Raw genomic sequence first — 21,366 nt, 5'->3', positions numbered from 1 at the left:
TGCCAGTTTGTGCATGAAACAGGAGCTCTCCTGGACAGAAATAGACCCCAGTGACTGAGCTGCTGAGCAGCCCTTGGTTTCCTCTGTGCTGCAGTTTAGTTCTCTGGCTGATGTTAAAAAGGATGTTTATTCAGAATGCAATGACTGTAAGTGTCAAATTCTATCTGATGCATTTCATTTTATAGAATGGTTTGTGAGGGTGCTGGAGTTGATGCCCTAAACTAAAGTTATCTTGTCTGGGAACTCAGACATCTCTTTCCAAAAAGTCATGCTTGGGTTGCTGATGTCACTGTGAGACTGCACATAATCTGTGGAGCTGTTGCAGCTTTCACCTTTTAGAAAAGGTTAAGTAGCCATTTGTACAGCTGAAACAGAGACTTGTCTGTCCTGGTGCCAGGTATTTTGCTACTTGATGCCCTGGACAGCTTCTTTCCACTATAAAAATGCTCGTGACAGTTTGGTGAGAGCAAATTTTCCAGAATGCACGTACACTTCCCCAACTTCCATTACTGGCAGGGAGGATTTTATTCAGGTTTATTAATGGGATGGCTGCTTCTGTGCCAGGGATAAGGGTGGGGAAACTGAGGCACTGGCATTGCAATGATTTAAGGATTTGCTATGGCTTTAGAATTGCTTGAAACTGGATATTCACTGAGTGAGGGAGCAGGTTCCCATGTAGGATTTCTTTGAACAGTGATATATTTGCCCCATCTCTTTTCTGCTTCTCCTCCCTGATGTCTCCTAATTTCTGATATTGTTCTTACCAGTAAGATACAGAGTCAAAATGTGGAAGTATAGCAAGGACTGCTGTAGCCAAGACCAGATATCAAAATTAAATTGTTCCAGTAAAGCCAATATTTATATTTAATCTTTTACTAGGTGAACCAGTACCTGACAGGGTTTTAGATGAGAGAGTGATGTCATGAGTTGAAAGGTGATACAGTGCTTTCTTCTGGGTAGTTACAGACTACTGCCTTGAGACAAATTTTATGTACTGTGAAATTAGTTATCTATAAAATATCAACTAAGCCCTGTCTTAAATAATTTGTGAGAATAGTTTAAGATGAAGAGTAATCTCTTCTATGTTATTTGGTCCTAGACAAGCAGCAGATTGTAATTGATTACCCATTTTGTCAACTGAAAGATGCAGTGTAATTGTCTCACAAGTTTTCATTTTTCCAGGAATTCAAAAATTACCTCAATTCGACACACATTTAAGCTACTGGCTTTATTATATTTTATTATAATCCCACTTGTAGCTGTGGGATTTTTACATCCTTAGAAGTATTTAAATTGCAAGTAAGGTTTCGTTTACTGCTGCTTCTCAGGAGCCATATGTTCTTGCTACTTGGCTGGTTCAATTTGCTAATGCTTTCCATCTGTCTCATGCAGCAAAATGTGTAATTAAGGACACCTCTTTGTATGTTTATCAAACTTTAAATATTCAAGAATTTTACTGAAACTACTTGATATATTTGCACCTCACTGGAGGGAGAGAACTGTGGAATGTGCTTCTTTTTATACATTAACTCTCTGTTGCCAAATTCTTAAGGCATAAAAAACATGCATTCTTGGGTTCCACAGGTTGCTTATTCATTTCTTTGAAGTATTCTACCATTTGGCTGTCATTTGGTTGCCATTTAAACCATTTAAGTAATTTAAATTAGAAAAACAAAGCTGTGCCTGTCTCCGTTAAACTTCAGCAAGGTCACACGTTTATATTCCATTCTCTTGCAGTGCATGTGTATTTCTGCAGTCTCTGCAAGCTGTCAAGACATTAAGTGCTGTGTAGGTAACTGCAGTTGTGGATGGTGCTAGTAGAAGCTTCTGTATGCATCAGACAATTTGATTAAGCTTGGTATTGTTTTCAGTGGTTAAAAGAGAGGAAAATACCTTATTTTCATATTTAAAAATAAATTTCAAGTTACTCCTGCTGTTGGAAGCATAGTTCTAGGAATGATTTGTTTAGAAGGATTAATCTCTACATACTCCTTAAAATATTTACCTGGAAACAGGCAATTCAGACTATACCATTAAACACTCATTATTGAGTTGGGGTGAAGTTCACAAAACCAATGTCACACTTATTATTGTCATTATAACTTTGCAAGGTGTCCTTTTGTTTGAAGTGCTGTTCTTTGAAGCTCATGCAGACTCTGTCCTGTTAACAGCAGAAAATACAATGCCCGTGGTAACTGCTTTTTCTTTTACCTTCCTCCTCCAGGTAGACATGGACAAAACTGGGGAAACACGACTTATAGAGCTGGATGAGTCCTACAAGAGCGAGCACACAGTTTTCATAACACCCCCTGAGATCCCTCATCTGCCAAATGGGGAGGAGCACCCTCTGCAATACAGGTAGCCCAAGGACACAGCAATCCTAGCAGCTGCCCTTGTAGAGTTTAATTTCTAGCTTCTTGGGAGAGTCAGGAAGTACAGATTTTCCCTGTCCCTTTATGTTGCTCATGTAAAAGGTGTTTGTGAATGGCTGTTGTGGCAGTTCTTTAGAAGTTTTAATTTTGTGTGTACACACAGAAACAATAATAATTAATAAGCTGGTAGTGATCACATTACATTGTGCTGCCTGTTGACACCTTTTGAGCTTAAAGTTGAGATTAGTGGACCCAATCTTCCTTATTTGTCCTTCTGCTATTACTGATAATGGTACAAACTGTGGATACTCTTTGGAAGGAGAGGGTACGTGTCAAAGAATTGCTGAAGACTAGTGTTACTAATTTAGTAACTATGTCAGATGAGTTTGTTGGTTTCTTCATTAATTCTGAGAAATATTTCCATATCTAATCTGATTTAATCTTTTAGATAGTTTGATATTGTTCCCATTGATTTTCATAAGCCTCAGTCATGTGATGCTTACTGGGGCTAAGCCACACAGATTATTTTATTTTATTAACTAGAATCAATACTAATGCATTTGACACATTAATTAAAGAAAATGCTATGACAGTAAATACATTTGTCAGTTTAAGTTGCTAACCTGAATAACAGGTTGAGTCTGTTTGTGCAAGCATATGAGCCCATGCTGAGGGATTAGTGAACCACTTCTGTCAGTGATGTCATTAAAGGTTTACTTTTGTGTTTATTTCCTGGGAAGCCTCTGGTGCAAGTGTGTAGTTGATTTCCTTTGCTATTATGTGATGTGTTTGCTTTGGAGCTGACTTACCACAATTGACACATTTGTCTTACAGCTATAATGGATTTCCAGTATTAAAGCTAGAATTGTTTGAACGACCTGAAGGATTTCTCAGAGCACCAAATAACAAACTGTCCTCAAAAGCCAGTAGCCCCAACAGCCCATCCCCAATGTTCAGAAGAACTAAACAGGTACTTGCTGGTGTTCTTGGCATGTGAGGTGCTCTGGAAGGGGACAGCTTGAGTTTGGGTTGTGACAGCTTCACTGGCTGTGCCTGCAGCCTGGTGGTTCTTCAGTTCTTCACTGATCTGGTGACTGTAAGGTCACTGTGTGAATTGCTTGGATGTGCTTCTTGCCTGCACCATACAAGGGCCCCTGTACAGGTTGTTGCTTGCTGTGCTGTCCCTGTCCCTTCCCCTTTCTTCACACTGTTCCCCATGAATTTTCCATGTCCACTTCTTGGCTGCATTTCACTGCCCAGGACCTTGAGGTACTCTAACTTTCAAAGTAATAGAGATTTAAAGAAATGCAAGGGTTTAGCTCTGGAATATTGCACAATGACTGTTGTTGGTATCACTCTCACTGCTTTCATATTCCTTTCCACTTTATTCTATTGTTAATATTATCATTGCAGTTTCCATAAATATAACAGTACGTGTTCAGTTTTTAACATGTAGCTTCGTGTGATGTAGATATAAACACACACAGATAATCTGTATTTCTTTCCAGGAAATTAAATCTGCCCACAAAATTGCCAAGAAGTACTCCTCCATCCCCCAGATGTGGTCCAGGTGTTTGCTCCGTCACTGCTACGGCCTTTGGTTCATCTGCCTCCCTGCCTATGTGAAGGTGTGCCACTCCAAAGTCAGGGCTCTGAGAACTGCCTATGACGTGCTGCAGAAAATGCACACCAAGAAAATCGATCCACCTGACGAGGTAAAGCAGCCCTGGCTGCAGAAGGAGCCCGTGGGGCTGGGGGTGAGCCCAGGGCCGTGCTGGGGCCCGGGCTCACAGGGGTGTGTGTGTGTGTGTGTGTTTGCAGGTGTGCTACCGCGTGCTGATGCAGCTGTGCGGGCAGTACGGGCAGCCCGTGCTGGCCGTGCGCGTGCTCTTCGAGATGCAGAAGGCTGGCATCGACCCCAATGCCATCACCTATGGCTACTACAACAAGGTGGGCTTGACAGAGGATGGGGGGCACAAAAATGCGTTTTGATCCAGGCAAATAGAAGGGAGAAAAATTACAGAGTGCTTCAGGTGTGGTTCTGTCACTTCTTGTAAGTTGGAGAAACCCGAGACAGAATCATTTTGTGGGTTTTGGTTTTGGAGGTTTAGAAATCTGCTGTATTACTGCCAGTGTAACTCAGTCTGAAATTTAAGCTTCTGTTTTCACACCTCGCTGTTCCTGAAGATGATTACTTTATTTTGCTATTTCCAAAATAGGCTGTTTTGGAAAGCACCTGGCCTTCAAGCAATCGAGGTGGCTATTTCCTCTGGATGAAAATACGAAATGTTGTCTTAGGAATAGCACAGTTTAAAAAAGCATTGAAAAAGCTACCAGCAAGCACTGCACATACATCTGTTCCTGGTAAAGTTTTCACATCCTTCTGTTTTCTTTTTATTTTCATGCTGATGAGGAAGTTTATTTCAAAAATCTTTCTTTTGTGAGCTTGATAAAACTGTTTTAGAGAAAAAAAGGCAGTAGTTCCTGCGTAATTTTTAAAAGCAGTCTCCTTTGCCTTTGAATCTGAAATAATCTATTCACTTATTATATCAGCTCTTTATGAGACAAATGGAGACAAAATATGAAACTGAAATTTGTTATAATTATCCTAGTTCATCTAATAACTAGTCTTATAATTGGCAGAAAATTTTGCCCAGCCTTGCTTTTTTAATTTTCCCCCTTTTTTTTTTTTTTATGTTAGCTGAGAGGCAACTAGAACTAGTCCTTGAGTTTGCAGTACTGGTTGCAGGTTCTGCCTACCACCTGCAGTGATCATGTTTGTTTTTATCTAGAATATAAGTAAAATATGTGAGGCTGTAAATTTTGGGGGTTCTTTCCTTTTCTTTCCAGTGAAAACTTAGGTAATGTGAGCATCAAATGGTCATATGGCAATACCTGTAATTGATATTTTTTAAAGGTACTACTTTCCATGGTATTTATAACTTCCTGGTAGTAAAGTACAATTGTACATTGTAAAGTAGCAGCAGTGCAGTTTAGTTTAGGGCAGGCTGACCTTGGAAGACCTTTACAACATACTTTTATAAATGTATGTGGGTCATCTGACTCAGCTTTCAAAGTCCTTCCATCCAGGGCTGTTCTGTAATTCCAAATGTGTACAAATAAATCTTTGCCCTGACAAACAGAACATATATGATGGCCTTATGGCTCAATTATTTCTCTGGACCCCAGAGACTCCAGTCCTATTTCTGGCTCTATCATTAACCTCATGGATGGCCTTGAACAATTTTGCTTTATTTCTGCCTGTTCTTCATGGAGCTGAGCTTCCTGATAAACCACTTCATTGAAAGGCAGCCATGCAAAGCACTGTACAAGAGCTTAGCAATGTTGGTTGCAATTCAGACTATGTAAACCAAGGAAGTGTAAATAATCCTTAATGAAATAACTGTCACTTATATAATTAATAGCATTTGCTTTTGACATCATCTGACTTTTCAAGATTACTTTGCATGAAACCTCACAGCTGGAATGTGTGCTGACTCCTCAGGAAATTCAAAAAACTCCCATAAATTCCAGAATATTTTCTTATCTTTACCATAGCAACAAGGTTTTTACCCTGTCTGTAGCCATTCTGTGCAGCCTCTTTAGGGAAAAGAGGGAAAGAAACTTTTAATTACGTTGGACCCTCTTGATCCTGGAGAGAGACCATATTAATTACACCTGGGCAGTGTTTTGGCTTGAGAATGACCAGATCAGTGGCTTGAATGTTTGCAGGGGGTTTTGGAGTGATGGTGGTTAGTTTCATTTTAATCTATTTTTGCAGACAAACTCATGTTTGCCACCGCATTGTTTAAATCTTTTTATCTAGAGTAAAACCATGTGAATCACATGCATTAACATCTCTGTTAACATTAATATTTCTGAGAAACATTGTACACTAAAATGAAACCATGTTGAGATGCCTCTTGGAGTTCTTGAAAAGATGTGACCTTTTGCTCAAATAAACCAGGCAACAGAATTAAAATCAAACAGTGCTCTAGTTCAGTATTTAAAAAGAAATGTTGCCCATTACCCCTTTAATTTCATCCTCTAAAGCATCACTTCAGTGTTTATACTCTAATAAGCCAATCCTTTTTCCCTTTATTTTTTTTTTAATTTGATGGTAAAATGTTCACTGTTAATTGGAATGTTCTTGATAAGAGGCCTTTGAGTTACTGCTGGTATTCAATTTATTCCCCTGAACAATGTCACACTATAAAATGCCATAACTGTCTTTATTCTGATGTTGCCCTGCACTGATAGGGGGACTTTCAGACACTGCCAATAACACATCACTCAAAGAAGAAGCCAAGCAAGGGAAAACTTGTCTTCAAGACATCCAAGAACAAAAGGAGGACAAGAGGGAGAGTGACTCCAGTTCGTGTACGTATCTTGTGAATGCAGATATCTGGTTCATTGGGGATAAATAAGGATTCCAGCAAAAGCTAAGTGGGACAGCTGATTCCTCACAGTGAGTGAGTGTGATAATGCCAGTTTGTGCCACTGCCTGAAGTTCTTTCTCTAAGTGTAATTTTCTGGATGTCTAATGGTTTCGCTTGGAAAATTACAGTTCTTTTTTCTCTCCTGTTTGAAATAAGTGATAATGGGAGCATAAAGGCTTAATGATAATTATAGCCTAATGTTTTTGTCTTTAAAAAAAATGAAATTGCCTCATAGGCATAATCTACAGAAAAGCATTTTCTACCAGTCTGGTTTCTTTATAAATCCTGTAATAGGAGAGCAGCTGAAATTTTGCAAGTCTGAGAAGTCTAAATTACTCAGCTTCTTGGAATTCTCAAAGTTTGGGAGATGTATCAGAATTTCTTCAGGTTTTGCATCTGCTGCTCTTGTTTCCTTCAACTGCAGTTGGGCAGCATCAACTTCATGCAAGTACATAGAAGATCAGATTGTGTAGTAAAATGGTATGAGCACTACAGGTTCCCATGTATATTCATGAAAAATACCCTTCTTAGTAAATGTTCCCCTAATAATATAATTATTTACATTTTTCAGTGGGCTTTCTGCTACTCTTTGGGTTAACTGTCCCATTATCAAGTGATATAAAAGTCTGAGGAAATATGGAATAAGTTCAGTGTTTTTACCACAATCTTCCTTCCAGCACTAGTATATTTTTCTTCAATTTTCTTGAAAAGTTGTCTTGCCCATGATCATGAGAACATGTATGTAAGATTACAGACAAGTTATTTAGGTTTAATAAAGCTTTTGAGGATGCAGAAAATGAGTTCTTCCTAATTTATTACTTTTGGCCATAATTAAGACAAAGGTAGCCCTCTATAATATTATGTGCTAAAACATTTTGCACTTTTGAAAACAGCTTGATAATATTAAACTTGGCTGAAATCCTTTAGAGAAGTAATTCTTTATTTTGGGCAGTCACCTGCAATGGAGTTTTTGTTTCATATGTAAAAGAGTTGAATATAAATAATTCACATTTACTTCATTTCTCCTGTGTAGTCCTGGGGGAAATGAGATCTGTGTGAAGCTGAGCTATTGCAAAGGCAGGAGAAAAATACTCTTACACTTCTTCTATGCAAAGGTGGTCTTAATCTTTACAACCACAAGGTAATTTGGAATGATTTTTGGGCTCTGTGTAGCAAAGCTTATGGAACATTCCAGAAGTAATGCTGGGAGTTAAATTTCCATAGTGAAAACCTGTGCCCAGGCAGAGATCAGCCTGTGCCTCATGGGCTGGGTCAGCAAGGTGCCACTCAATCCTCTGTGAGGCGTCCGCTGGGTAATGGGGACTTGAGGTTTAAGGGCTGTTCCTTGGATTCTACAAAACTCTGTCCTTTTCTGCCTGCAGTGTCTGAGGTGGAGAGCACAAAAGGGAGCGGGGACTGCCTGCCCAAGCTGAATTACCAGAGCTCTGGGAAGGACAAAGCCGCTTCCAGCATCGTGCGGCTCAACGGCACCATTGGCAGCACGGTGGCACAGGGCAGCAGGGGTGAGTGCAGGGAAATGCACACCTGGCCAGGCTGTTACTCCTGAGTGCTGAGGAGCTCCTAAGCCCTGTTGTCCACTCAACTTGCAGTATTTTATTGCTGTAATAGCAGTGGCTGCTGAAAAGTGGGGGAGGGAGTTTAGGTTGGAGTCAGCACATGCTGTGTCAGGAGAACGCATGGCAATATTCTGCACTTCCAGATTTTCCTCTGTTCTTTGCTGTAGTTTAGCATCTACTTACAAAACACCAAAATCGTGGCTTTTTTAATATAATCTCCAAAAAGTAATTAATTCCTTAAGGATGGACAAGGGGTTTCTATGCAGTAAAATTAAAAAGACACTTTCAGACACTTTCCTGAGTCTTTAGTAATGTCGGTTCTTGTTATTATAATACTGTCAGCTATGCTTGAAATATTATAATGTACTTTAAAGTCTGCATCTTTATGCTCTGGCAAAACAATGGGGATTTCTCTGACAATAATTCCTTTGTTGGCTGTGTTTCTAAATCATGAAGTTAGAAAGTGATGCTTTTTTTTGCAATTTCCTTGATACCTATGCTATCCTTAGCTTTCAAACCTTGTAGTAGTGTCCCCAGAAGAGGGAAGTAAATACAATGGAGACCTGATGATGTCTCTCAAAATGCTCTTTAGGTTGTATGATTTTATTCCCTTTTAAGTGTTTTATTGTCTGTCCCTTCCTAAAATTATGACCATGGTCAGCTCAATATTTCAACCTCTAGCACAGCACAGTGAATTCCATCTCTGTGTTGTAAAGTGCTGGAAAGATGAGACAGATTTGCATTCTTCTGTACTTCATTCAGTTTTCTTGTACAGCAACAAATAAAGCACCTTGTTCCGTTTGTTTTTCAGAGAGTTCTGTAGGATTGCTGTTTACGTCATCTTTTGAGGATGCCAATGAAGCAGAAGTTCTAAAAAGCAAATCCTTAAGAAAGAGACATAAAAGTGCAGTGGAAGCTGACTTAAGGGAGATGCCCTGGGAAGGCAGGAACCGCAACCTGAGTGGGGATGGCTTAGTGGGACTCATGATGAACAGAATCAACCAGGAAGCAAACCCTGGAGAAATCGTTGAAAAACTGGGAGCTGATGCCAAAATTCTATCTAGTGCATTACAGAAAAGCATAAGGCCAAAAACTCTTAATATCAGATCTTCCTCTTTAGAGTCTAAGAGAGAAAGCCTGGAGAAAGAATCCAGTGATGAAGATGCAGCCTTTGATTGCAGTTTTACAGATAAAACAGAGTCTCCTGTTATCTTTGATCTGGAAGACCTGGATGGAGAACCTGAAACACCTACAGCAGTGAAAACTTCCAGTGAAAAATCTAAAAAATTACAAAGGAAGAGCAGCTTTCCAGTAAAGCCAGTTGAAAAAACAGATGTTGAAACTGGATTTGATCCATTGTCTCTGCTGGTTGCTGAGACAGAGCAGCAGAAAGAGGAGGAGGAGGATGATGATGACAGAAGTGTCTCTACTCCATCTGCAAGAAGAGATTTAGCTGAAGAAATAGTCATGTACATGAACAACATGAGCAGCCCTTTGTCCAGTCGTGCCCCAAGCATTGAGCTGCAGAAACCCTTTGATGACAGAAATGCCAACAAAAGGAGCCCAACCATCATCCAGCCTTGCAGGAGGTCCAGCCTTCCCCCAAACTCCCCAAGGCCACCCAGCCTTACCAAATCCAAGAGCTACCATGCAAAACATGAGGAAAGGCCAAGGGACAGGCTTTGGTCTTCCCCAGCTTATTCCCCAAACAGCCCAGCCAGGGAGCAGGACACAAGCAGTGCCCTGACCCTCGTGTCATCACCCTCCTTCAACCTGGACACGCTGCTGACTCCCAAGTTTGATGTTCTGAAAAGCAGCATGTTCTCTGCTGGAAAAGGGGTTGCAGAGAAAGCAAGCAAGTGGTACTCCAAATTTGCAATGTATGCTGCATCTGCAAAGGTAAATGTTATTAATAACTTAAGGAAAAACTTTGTAAAGGTTTAATTACCGACTCACATGTGATGAATCTCTTGCATGACGTGTCATTGTAGACTGTGTACATTAAGTTGTTTTAATCATGTTTGGTATACCAGAATCCTGATTTTAATATCCTGAATAAGATTTTAGTCTAGCTTGGGTTCTGAATATATTCAATGGGAGAACATAAGTGTGTTGACAGAACAAAGACTGCTCTGGCTTCCCTGTTTAACCTAAAGAAGAAACACTTAAATAAACAAATACTGGCTTGAAGTCTTTATTGCTCTTATGAGTAGGGAGAAATCTGGTTGTATTGGTTGCCAAAATAATTTCAAGCTAGTTTTGATCTGAGGTCATTTGTTAGAATGCTATTTGCTGCTACCAATTCAAACCAAAACTACTTTTGTTCCAAGTCCTTGGGAATGGAAAGAGACACTTGCCTTGTCCATCCTAATGTATTCCTACAGCTGCTGATAATTCTTGTTGGAATGGAGTGAAAAAATTATAGGGTTAAAATAGTTATGATTTCACTTAATTATTTTTGTTAGACGAATCTTTAAAAAAGAATCCTGGTGTAGCTGTTTAACCTAGAGAGGGACTTGCCTTGTCTTGTATCAGTTTTGAACACAGGTCTGTCATCTTCCAAGGAGGGGAGGGTCATGCCTGGAATTTACTGGGACAAAGAAGTCTGTCACTTTTTTGGGGAAGAATTTTTGCTTTCCTTTTGTTTTCTCACTGTAACTTCTTTTCTCAGGATCAAAATTCAGACCGAGCAAGTGTTTCATCTCTTGGAGCTCTGGACTCAGAATCTACTTCTCTCACTGATGAAGATGTCTGTAATGATTTTGAAAGTGCTTCTCCTCAGGAGAACACCACCTCAGAAATTAAGGGAATTAGCATCAGCAAGACAAGCCTGGAAAGCTCAGCTTCCCATGACAGCTCAGCTAAGCAGTTTGACCAGTGTGGTAAGAGACAGCTTTTGCATGGCATTCATCAATCTGAGCAAAAACATTCCAGTTTTAAAACTTGTTCTTTCATAATTCTCAGTTTAGGAACACCCTAGTCATTAGTCCTTTTTGTGGAAGAAGTAAATTTTTCTTTTACTACCTGAAAGCTTTTACTCAAATGGGAAATCCTTTGAGTCCTTGAGTTTTCATGTAAACACCTTAATTGTGTAAGTTGTACAGCTCCAGAAAACATCCATAAAAACATTGTAATGGTAACTTCATTGGTCTGGTTCTGTTTTCTAAAAGTAGTAAAAATACTTTTTAAAAATCTGTTATTTTCTAGCAGCCACTGTTGAAGCTGATTATCAGACAGACTGTAGATTTTTTTCTAATCTGTGCTGAGTAATTGATCATGACTGTTGTATCACTTTCTGATATAATTTAGGGTACAAACAGCACTGCTTGCCCTTCCCTAGGTTTTGTCCACACAGAAAGTGTGGCTATGAATTACTTCAAATTTGTTTCCAAGCTACCAACTGTTGGTAACAAAGAAAAGTGAACATATGGAAATAGTTTGTTTGTAGCTTTTATTTTTGCCTTGGTTGGTGCTGGGCAGATGGCAGCCTCACACTCCACAGTTCCCTACCAGTGTATCTCATTTGTTGCATCTTCCATCACACATTTTATTATAACTGCAGTATTGTTTGAGCAGAAAAACAGGGTGCTAAAAATGCATTTTCTGAATAACTGGTGCTTTGGGTTTCTTCTGTTAACAGGTTCTCTTTCCAAGTTCCCTTTACCTGACAAATCAGAGCTGGTGTCTTCCTGCAGCACCAGCAGTACCAGCGTGTTCCAGAACTATGCCATGGAGGTACAGGATGATTTACTGATTTAATTGATGGACTTGGAGCACATGTCTTTAAATATCAATATTATCTGTATCTCTGGTGAAGTTCAAAGCTCCAAACTAAAGCACTGAAAGACAGATGGATATTTCTGTCACAAAGTGGATTTAATTTCAAATCCTGCTCTAGAAAGGTCTTTATTTCAGTCACATCTTGTGGTCCTTTAAGCTTGAGTTCTCAAGATTTTGCTTTTGGATGCAATTGAATTCAGGTATCTAAATCCCTTGTGGAGATAAATTTGTTCAAAGTGAAAACAGTAAGTGAAGTAGCCCTGGACATTTAAAAATGCAGAAGAGAGAAGTGGCTACTTCTTGGTGTAACTTCTAGTAAGAGAATTTTTCTTTTCACTGTTAGGCTGTTTGAGGTGGCTCTTCATTATCTTCTTTGGTCCCCCCTTTCCTCCACTGGATTTAGGTTAATGACTATTCATTTGCATCTTTTTTTTCCCATTTTTATAATACTGACAGTCACTACAAAAGCATATTTAAATTCTAATCATAATTTATGTAGCTGCATAAATATTCCTTTACTTTTATGCTTGCAGATTATAGATAACATGTTATTGTTAATATTCTTAAACAGCTGGTTGATTTTAATCTGAGAAGCAATTAAAGCATGAACTTGTATGCAAGTGGGAGGAATATTCATCAAAGGGCAGAGATTTTGGCTGTAGTTTTGAAGTGCCTTGTGACACAATTTGGGAACATTTAGCATTGTTCTGGTGGGTTCTGTTGCTGCCCTGTGCAGGTCCTCATCTCGAGCTGCTCTCGCTGTCGGACCTGTGACTGTTTGGTTCACGATGAAGAAATCATGGCAGGCTGGACAGCAGATGATTCAAATCTCAATACCACGTGTCCCTTCTGTGGCAATTTATTTCTGCCTTTTTTAAGCATCGAAATCCGAGATCTGCGGCGGCCTGGACGGTAATAACAATATTGGAATTTTCCTCAATTTTAAATGCTCATGTTGGGATGTGGGTTTTTTTTGGGATTTAGGTTTCTTGGGGGGCTTTTTTGGATGATGTTCAGCTTTTGCTTTCCCTGCAGGTATTTTCTGAAATCCAGCCCTTCTACAGAAAATATGCAGTTCCCATCCCTTTTCTCCAATCAGAGTGGGAAGTCCTGTAACACGACAGCCACTGTTGGCCTCACTACATCCCTGATGTCTGTCCAAGAGGATATCAATTCAAACAGGTAAATGTGCATTTCCTGCCTAGGAATTCCTCAGCTTCTCTGTGCATATGCATGTATTTTAATCAACTGAAATAAATTTGTTATATTCTTTGAAGAGGAGAGATTGATTTGTGAGAGGATCTCTCTGCTGCCTCTCCCTTATCTCTCATCTGCCCACATCATGCTTTCTCTGCCTGATATGCATCATTTCATCCCTAATATAAAAATTCATGTTGGTATTTGTAATTCTGCAAGTTTTATGAACTCTTTAGAGGATGTTTGTGTTCTTCATCAGTGCAAAGGGGAATAAAACTTGCTCTGTAACACAAATGAGTGTGGTGACTGACAAGGCAGATTTCAAACTGTCAGGTCCATTATTTCCCATTTATTTCTGTCTGTCTGTGTACATGTTGGAGCACTCAGAGTAAAACAAAAAGCTGAGATTCTTTTTTCTTCTTTTTTTTCCTCTCCTTTAGCAAGTCTAAGCAACATGACAATGTTTATGCCAGAAGTATCCAGATCCCCTCAGGAAGAAGACAAAATGCCTCTGGGTCAGAATGTACAAGTCACCCTGTAGCAAGGAGCATCAGTACTTTTGGTCCTTTGGAAGAAGACGAGAAGGAAAACCAGAAGATCAGCCATATCATTCCTACTGGTAGCCTGCCTGCTACTTTGCAAGGACCAACTGTGTGTAGTTTTTCTACCTTAAAAGTCATTTTTTCATGTTTGCCATAGATTAGAGATATGTGTAACAGCATTGACCTTCCTCAATTGCAGTAAATGCTAGGTTGTATTATTTAAACTAATGCTAGTTGTAGCTTTTAGATGTTGGTGTGTGTCATAGGGAGCAAAAGCATTTATAAGACCTTGTAAGACAGCTGCATTCATTACATGAGTTGCAATTAATGGCATTTTTTCTGTTCCTGCAGGATCCCTTGAGCCTGGAATGGCGCTTGCCTAGTCCTGATCCTATAACGGTTCCTTACCTCAGTCCTCTGGTGGTGTGGAAAGAGCTCGAAAGCTTACTTGAAAATGAAGGGGATCATGCAATAACAGTGGCAGACTTTGTAGATCATCACCCCATCGTGTTCTGGAATTTGGTGTGGTATTTCAGGCGCTTGGACTTGCCCAGCAACTTACCAGGATTGATACTTTCTTCTGAGCACTGCAATAAGAACTCCAAGGTATGGGATCTGATAGGAAACACAGACACGTGAGAAATGGCTGCTTCCCCATGTAGGAAATCATTACATGATTGAGTAACTCTTGGAAATGTGTCATGCTCTATGCTGAGCCCAGTCCTGAATTGGTAAAGAATGTGTCAGCTGAGGGAAGGTGCTCAGAGCTGTGGAACATGTGCTCAGCAGTCCTTGTGGGGGGCCAGTGTTCAGCTCTTACTCATCCCACTGCAATTTGGGATCCTCTGTTTCAAGGAGGATAAATTGCTGGACAGTTTTGTTGCTATTTGAGTTGCTAAGCAGTAATTAGGGCTGTAGAAAATAGGCAAAACACTTGTTTGCCATGTCACTGATTATCTCATTAAGCTTTCTGTATGTAGTTTAATAGCAAAGCTTTTTACCATGAGACCTAAAGACATGAAGATACATGTTAAATACAGAACTCCTCTGTCATGACTTTGTAATAAAATGTTTTTGTGCATTCTCTGGTTCAGATTCCACGGAACTGTATGTCAGAGGACAGTAAATATGTTCTTATTCAGATGCTATGGGACAATATGAAATTGCATCAGGATCCAAGGCAGCCTCTGTATATTCTGTGGAATGCTCAGAGTAAGTTTTGTTCTGTGTGGATTTTGGTGCTCTTTTTTAAGAACAATTTTCATTTTGAACAACTGAAGCATCTATGTTGAGAAAAGATGTCTTTGTGGATTGTTCACACGAGCTACAATAGTGATTTTTGATCATACTGCTTTTTGTCTTGCAGGTCAAAATCGCACTCTTTTGTTTGAGAGTGAGTGTTAAGCTTGGTGTTGCTATTCTCAGTTTGGGTGACTTGTTTTGGGAGGGAGGCTGCTTCTGTGCTTAGCAGTAAACTGCTTGAACAAGTTTTACTTTTCCAGCATTTCTGTTTCAAATCATTTACTGGTATTGCCAATGGCCTTTTCTTCACTGGGATAGGAGGAATGAGAGGGAATACATTTCATTGATGCTGATCATCCATTTAGCTCATGTTCTTATTTTTAGAATTTGCTTACTCAGTTTTGTTGCTGGTATTGGATCACACACCTGAAAATAGCTCATGGTCCATTGCATCCATTGAGTTTTTTATGTGCTTTTTGTGTTCTACATTGATAATTTTTGACCTGATGTTTTATTCACTGCATACATGTCAATATTTTCACAGATTTTGTGGCCTTTTTTTTACAACTCTGTACTTGCTACACAAAGAATTTGTTTATTCTTACAGCCTTTCTAATGTTTTTCAGCCCAGAAGTACCCAATGGTCCAGTTACTGCAAAAAGATGATGACTCCTTTAACCAGGAGCTCTTGAGGAGTATGGTGAAAAGCATCAAGATGAATGATGTGTATGGACCAATGAGTCAGATACTGGAGAGGCTCAACAAGTGGCCACATGTTAAAAGACAGAGGTAAGACAAACCAACATGCCTAGCTGGAGCAGAGTTGGGCAATAATCAGCTTATTAATGTGAGTTATATTTTCCTAGTGTGTTTTTTTAAAGAAAAAAGCCCAGTGTTTTTCACCAGTGTTTTCAAAATTTATCACTCTGGTAAATTTTTTTGTTATGGTAACTTCCACAAGCTTAGTTTTCCCATTTTTTACTTTTGCTTTTTCTTCTCCCCCTCCCCTTTACAGCCACCTCTTTTTCTTACCTCTGAAAAATAGGAACTAGGGATCGTGTATATATGTGTATATTTTGTTATTGAATATTATTTATAAAATAGTAGATGTTTTAAAATAAAAACCCTACACTTGTTTCTAGGGTGTACAGAAAAGCAGCTAAGAGAAGTTATGTTTCATATTTAGGCAGGGGTATTTTTCCATTAGCGGTGGAATTGGTGAACATTCATTTCTGTGAATTTTCATTTCTTGCCTGGATTTACGGATTTATACTAGGATATACAACAGGCTTGTCAACAGCTGGAGCACTGACAAGGTGTTTATTTGCTTCTCTGCCTGCTTTTTTGAGCTAATGTGAAAATGCAGAAAAGCAAATTCCTTGCCAGGTTAAATTTTGTGGAATTTGGTTGAGTGTTTAAGTGCGTGTTTCTCTCTGCATGCACTTGGTGCAGCCTCCAGGGGACCTACCTTGGGTGATGTCCATGAGGAATCCAGGGCATTCCCCAGAGCTCAGAAATGACAATATTTTGGAGGCACAATCAGGAGTGATGTTCAAAATGCCGTTTTTTAAATAAGTTGTCTTTAAATGCTTCAATCTATTTTTAATAGAGATTGTTTTGTGCTTGCTGTATCAGTGCAGTATATAAATTGGGATTTTTACCATTTCAGGAGCCTTTACAGAGAAATACTGTTTCTTTCACTTGTTGCCCTGGGAAGAGATAACATTGATATAGGTGAGTTCTGCCAGCTATTCAAATGAGCACAGATGATGAATTTATGCAAACTTAATTGTACAGCTTCCAGAAAAAAATGATCTGTAGATTAGATGTGTGCCACTCTGTGATAAGTGCCAAATAAAAAGGACTTTACAGATATTTTGTGCTGATAAATGCAGCTGTTGTGGCATTTGGGTGGTGTTTTTGAGCTTGCTGTCTGAAGTTGTTTTTGCCTTGCTGCAGATGCTTTTGACAGAGAGTACAAAATGGCCTACGATCGTCTCACCGCTAATCAGGTGAAGAACACTCACAACTGCGACAGACCGCCCAGCACTGGCGTGATGGAATGCAGAAAGATTTTTGGAGAACCATATCTTTAAATGTACCTGGCTAAAGAGGTGATATCTCTGACGTATCCCTGTGTAAAATAACCACTTCAGTCACAAGGAACATCTCAGTCTTCAGTGTTCAGGAATGTGCGATGGACTGCGGCACGAGGCCTCGGGAAATTGGCCTGGCTGCGGTTGTGGAGGTGGACAGAGAGAAAAATGGGCCAAATATTATTTCCCTGTCCTTGTCCTTTCTGCAAATCAGTGTGTGGAGAGGCAGGTTATAAACAAAATCAGTTCTCTGACTTGGGACAACATATTACAGCTCCCTTTAAAAAAAAAGATTAAGTAACAGGTGGACAGAAACAATGCACTGAAACTAATGTGAGCGAAGGAAATTCTTCAGAATCTATTGTTTACATAGAATATTCATGATGTTATGAAGAGCATACAAAGTTGTATTATACATATTTTAAATTGTTTATAGTAAGTTGATATTTTTTTAATTTTTTTAAATTACTGGAGTGAATTTTAAATGGACTTGCTGCAGAAGCAATACAGTGCTTATTTTTTTTGCAGTACACTGCTATTTATAGTAACTTGTCCAGTTACTTTTTGAAGAGTGATTTGTTTTTAAAGCAGAATAGAAAATGTTAACCTTCACCTAGACAGTACTGGAGATCCAGGATTTCTCTCATGCACACTCAGAAAACGTGTTACCACAGCAATCAGAAGGAAGGTATGGTAAATTTTGCAAAACTCTAACAAATACACTGATGTCTCTGTGAAACACTTCTGTAGAAATCTCCTCTTCCTCTCATGTTCCCTTCCCTCCCCACTCCCTAGGAAAGGGAAACCACATTGAAGAGTCCTATGGATTTTGTTGTGGAATCAGCCCATCTCAGCTGTTGGCATTTGTTGGTGTGGCTCGTTCCAGATGTGAGCTGGAGCAAGTGCCAGCCTGCAGTGAGTTCTCCATGAGCACGCAGCGCTCAGAGTCTGAGGTTGTGTTTGAGGCACTCAGTACAGCACCACATAATGCCCATCCAAAGCTGCTAACTCAAGTACATCCAGCAAACTTGCTACAGGGAATTATAGGGAATGTAACTTACTGGGGCGTATTGAGCTTAGTTAAACATACTTGGAACGTTCTGTCTCTATTTCACAGGAAAAACAACTTTTTGTTTCCTTTGTAGAAAACTGCTATATCAGTCCTTGTGGTGGAGTCATGGCTTTTGCCTCATGTTTTCTTGTTCTAGACATTTAAAAAATGTTCTGTGCTCTCAGTCACGTAGCAACTCCTCACCAGAAGGTAGGCTACAGGGAAAATATCAGAAGTCTTGCATGGAGGTGGGAAAACAGACATTGAACTGTATAAAACACCCTAAACAAATTTAAATCATGCTTTAACAAATAGATTTATTTTAAGTAATCTTAATTATTTTCAACTTCTAATTTTAGTTGTTGCTGTTATAATACTTCCAAATATTCAACTGTTACATTAGATTTTATATTGCAGTCTGCCTACCAGTAGGTGTTGTTTTTAAAAACATCTTTAGTGTGCAAGTATAATAAACCAGCAATACTTAGGCAGAAAGATGATAAACTTTAAAGCTAGATTTACTTTATTAGTGAAATAGAGCAAGCCTTAATGGCTTAAATGAAAAGTAATGCTGCTATGAAGCTCTGTAACCTCCTCCCAGACCTCTGTGAAGTTGTAAGAAGAAGCTGCCCTAAGAAAAGGATTTCAAACCTGTAGAGCTGCAGGTATGTGCTGATGATAATTGCAGGATGTAGTCTTGGATAGAGCTTCCATCAGGTAATGCCTCTTCTCTAACGTGCTGCTAATTACGTAGCTGACCTTCTTGAACGTTTCCCCCACCTGAGGTGGAGCTAGCAATGCTACACTTACAACATCTTTCATATTTAATTTATTTTAACAATTTATGATGCTCTTTTTGTACTGCCACGCTTGTACAGTATCCTTGTGCATGAAATGAAGCTCCTTTTTTCACCCAGGTACAAGGTAGAGATATCCTTTTCATTCCCCTGAACTATTGTGAGATAAACAGGCTATTTTTGAACACATTCCCTGTAAGTACCCCTTAGTGTGCATGGCTGCTCTGTACAGTAGGAATGCTGCATTACCATGGAAATCTTGCCTCCAGTAGTTGCTGTACTTAAGCCCATAGCTGGGTGTGCTGTGGAAGGTCGTGTTCCCAGCTCCCTGCAGTTCTGTTTCCCATTTGCCACTGGGGCAGCCACTGTTCTATAGGACCTTCAAGCCATGAAAGGAGAGAGAGCAAGTGCTTTTTCCAGAGCTGCCGTGGGGTGTTAGAGGGGCTGAGCTATGACCCAGCTTCCCACTCCCGTTCGGGGTGGCCGAAGAGCCGAGCGCGGTCCCCATGCCCAGGCCGTGGCACAGGGCAGCACTGTCACACGTGGCCCTTCCTCCATCCTCGTCCCAGCCTCCTTGCAAGGACTCCAACTGCCTTCAGACTCCAAACCCACCCCGTGTGAGTTCTTTGCAGCATCCCCAGCGCTGGCAGGGAGTGGGTGCAGCCCTGGGAGCAGGGCTGGCTGTGCAGCCCTCACACCATCCCTGGGTCCTGCGTCCCCGGCACGGCTCTCCTGAGGCGCTGCCAGTGTTAATTCGGGTGTGCTTTTAAATTGTGCTATCATGTAGTAGCTCACCAAGTGAAATCATTATCCTTAATGAATTGTTTTATAAAGTCTGTTGCAAGTCAGTCCACTGTAGAAATGTATAAAAACAGTCAGAATAGCAACATCCTATAAGTGGGAAATTTTCCTCATTCGAGTCACAATGTTCCAAACATATCCTGAGGTCGATAATTTTTAGAGCATCATACAATTCAGTGTTGAAACAGTTTTCAAATCTCACTTTCCTTTACTAGAAAAGCAATTTGACTATATTTTCCAATACCACAAAGATGAATAAATAAAATATTTGAGACATATTTTCAATTTAAAATTTTGTATGAACTGAATTTTCTCCTTTTGTGTACTAAATAAGGCTTATGTCCAAAACCTGAAACAAAGGTTTTACATTTGCAGTGCAATATATATTTTGCTTTACTTATGGTTCCACTGGAAAAATTATTGGAGATGAAATACTGAAATGTGAATAGAAATTGTGCTGTTTCTCTGACACTGCTGTGTCCCATTTGAGAAGTCTTGCTGTTGGTACAGTTACAGCCTGATGAATTTGACTTCTACTGGCAAATTAAATGATTTGTATCCCGAGAAAGAGAATTCCTGCATGTAAAATCTTAGTGTAACAAATGGGAGATGCAAATAGTAATAATAGAGAGGGGTATTTCTGGATATTATCTCACTGGGATTTAAAAATGGTACTTTGTTAGTCTGCAAGCAGCACTTTTTAAATGAATGGTTGTAGATTTGTAAATATGTAATGTTTAAATTTTATTTACCAAAAACCAGTATGTTGGATGTTTGCTTTGGTTTGTAGTTCCTTTAAAATATGCAAAGTCAATGTTCACAATGTTAAGGTTTTTTTCTGTCTCATCCCAAAAAAAGACATTTTACAGTGAGTCAATAAAAAGCTTAAAATCTTTCTGGTTATTTTCATTAACATTTTATTAGATTGATTTGAGTGACAGAAATGTCTGCAACTCTTAACCACAGTGTGTGCTCCCATGAGGTGTTAACAATAAACCTCTCAGGTTTGGTGATGTCAGTGGCATTCTTTCATCTTGTCTGTGCAGAAGTCAGTGTTAACAAGAGGAATTAGTGCTGGGTAAATAACCTGTAACTGTCAGAGATTAGTGTCAGGATGAAAACAAACCCCCAGCATTCAGCTCCTTGTTGTGTTTGATTCCTGGCTTCAGTTTTGATTAGGAATAATGTGCTGTTTTAACCCCTGAGCCTTTTAGTTTTTTTGCAGCAAGATGTAAACCCAGGTGCCATCACAGCTGTACCAGTGGCACTTTACAGGAGTTGTAGGCACTGCATTGCAAGATCAGGTACAGATCTGGAAGGAGCCCAGTGCAGTTTGAGGGAGTTCTCTGCTGAGCTTAAAATCCACACGGGGATTTTAAGCAGAGCAGTTCCATAAAGGCCCAGCCACATCAGTCTGATTCTCTTCCCATTGAAGTAAAATTCACTGATTTCAGTGAGTTTGAGCAATTCAC

The 21,366-nt window shown here is 39.6% G+C and overlaps 1 protein-coding gene across 3 annotated transcripts in view; it reads left to right on the top strand.

Moving 5' to 3' along the window:
• Window positions 1–20,795, top strand: part of DENND4A (DENN domain containing 4A) — a 50,529-nt gene extending 29,734 nt beyond the window's left edge. For 2 of the 3 annotated variants that reach the window (XM_064721794.1, XM_064721793.1), the window contains exons 15-33: window positions 2,225–2,358; window positions 3,207–3,342; window positions 3,881–4,087; window positions 4,194–4,322; window positions 4,592–4,736; window positions 6,633–6,752; window positions 8,194–8,334; window positions 9,200–10,287; window positions 11,060–11,270; window positions 12,029–12,123; window positions 12,905–13,080; window positions 13,204–13,350; window positions 13,806–14,016; window positions 14,259–14,513; window positions 15,002–15,119; window positions 15,274–15,300; window positions 15,776–15,938; window positions 16,819–16,883; window positions 17,109–20,795. In XM_064721794.1, the coding sequence (XP_064577864.1) occupies window positions 2,225–2,358; window positions 3,207–3,342; window positions 3,881–4,087; window positions 4,194–4,322; window positions 4,592–4,736; window positions 6,633–6,752; window positions 8,194–8,334; window positions 9,200–10,287; window positions 11,060–11,270; window positions 12,029–12,123; window positions 12,905–13,080; window positions 13,204–13,350; window positions 13,806–14,016; window positions 14,259–14,513; window positions 15,002–15,119; window positions 15,274–15,300; window positions 15,776–15,938; window positions 16,819–16,883; window positions 17,109–17,245 (3,705 nt within the window). In that variant the 3' untranslated portion in view covers window positions 17,246–20,795. The remainder of the gene's footprint in view (window positions 1–2,224; window positions 2,359–3,206; window positions 3,343–3,880; window positions 4,088–4,193; window positions 4,323–4,591; window positions 4,737–6,632; window positions 6,753–8,193; window positions 8,335–9,199; window positions 10,288–11,059; window positions 11,271–12,028; window positions 12,124–12,904; window positions 13,081–13,203; window positions 13,351–13,805; window positions 14,017–14,258; window positions 14,514–15,001; window positions 15,120–15,273; window positions 15,301–15,775; window positions 15,939–16,818; window positions 16,884–17,108) is intronic. The other variant, XM_064721795.1, reaches the window with a different exon arrangement.
• Window positions 20,796–21,366: the final 571 nt, after the last annotated feature.

The sequence above is a fragment of the Zonotrichia leucophrys genome, chromosome 10 (assembly GCF_028769735.1).
Source record: "Zonotrichia leucophrys gambelii isolate GWCS_2022_RI chromosome 10, RI_Zleu_2.0, whole genome shotgun sequence".
NCBI classification, from domain to species: Eukaryota; Metazoa; Chordata; class Aves; order Passeriformes; family Passerellidae; genus Zonotrichia; species Zonotrichia leucophrys.
This window is presented reverse-complemented; position numbering and strand designations above follow the sequence as displayed.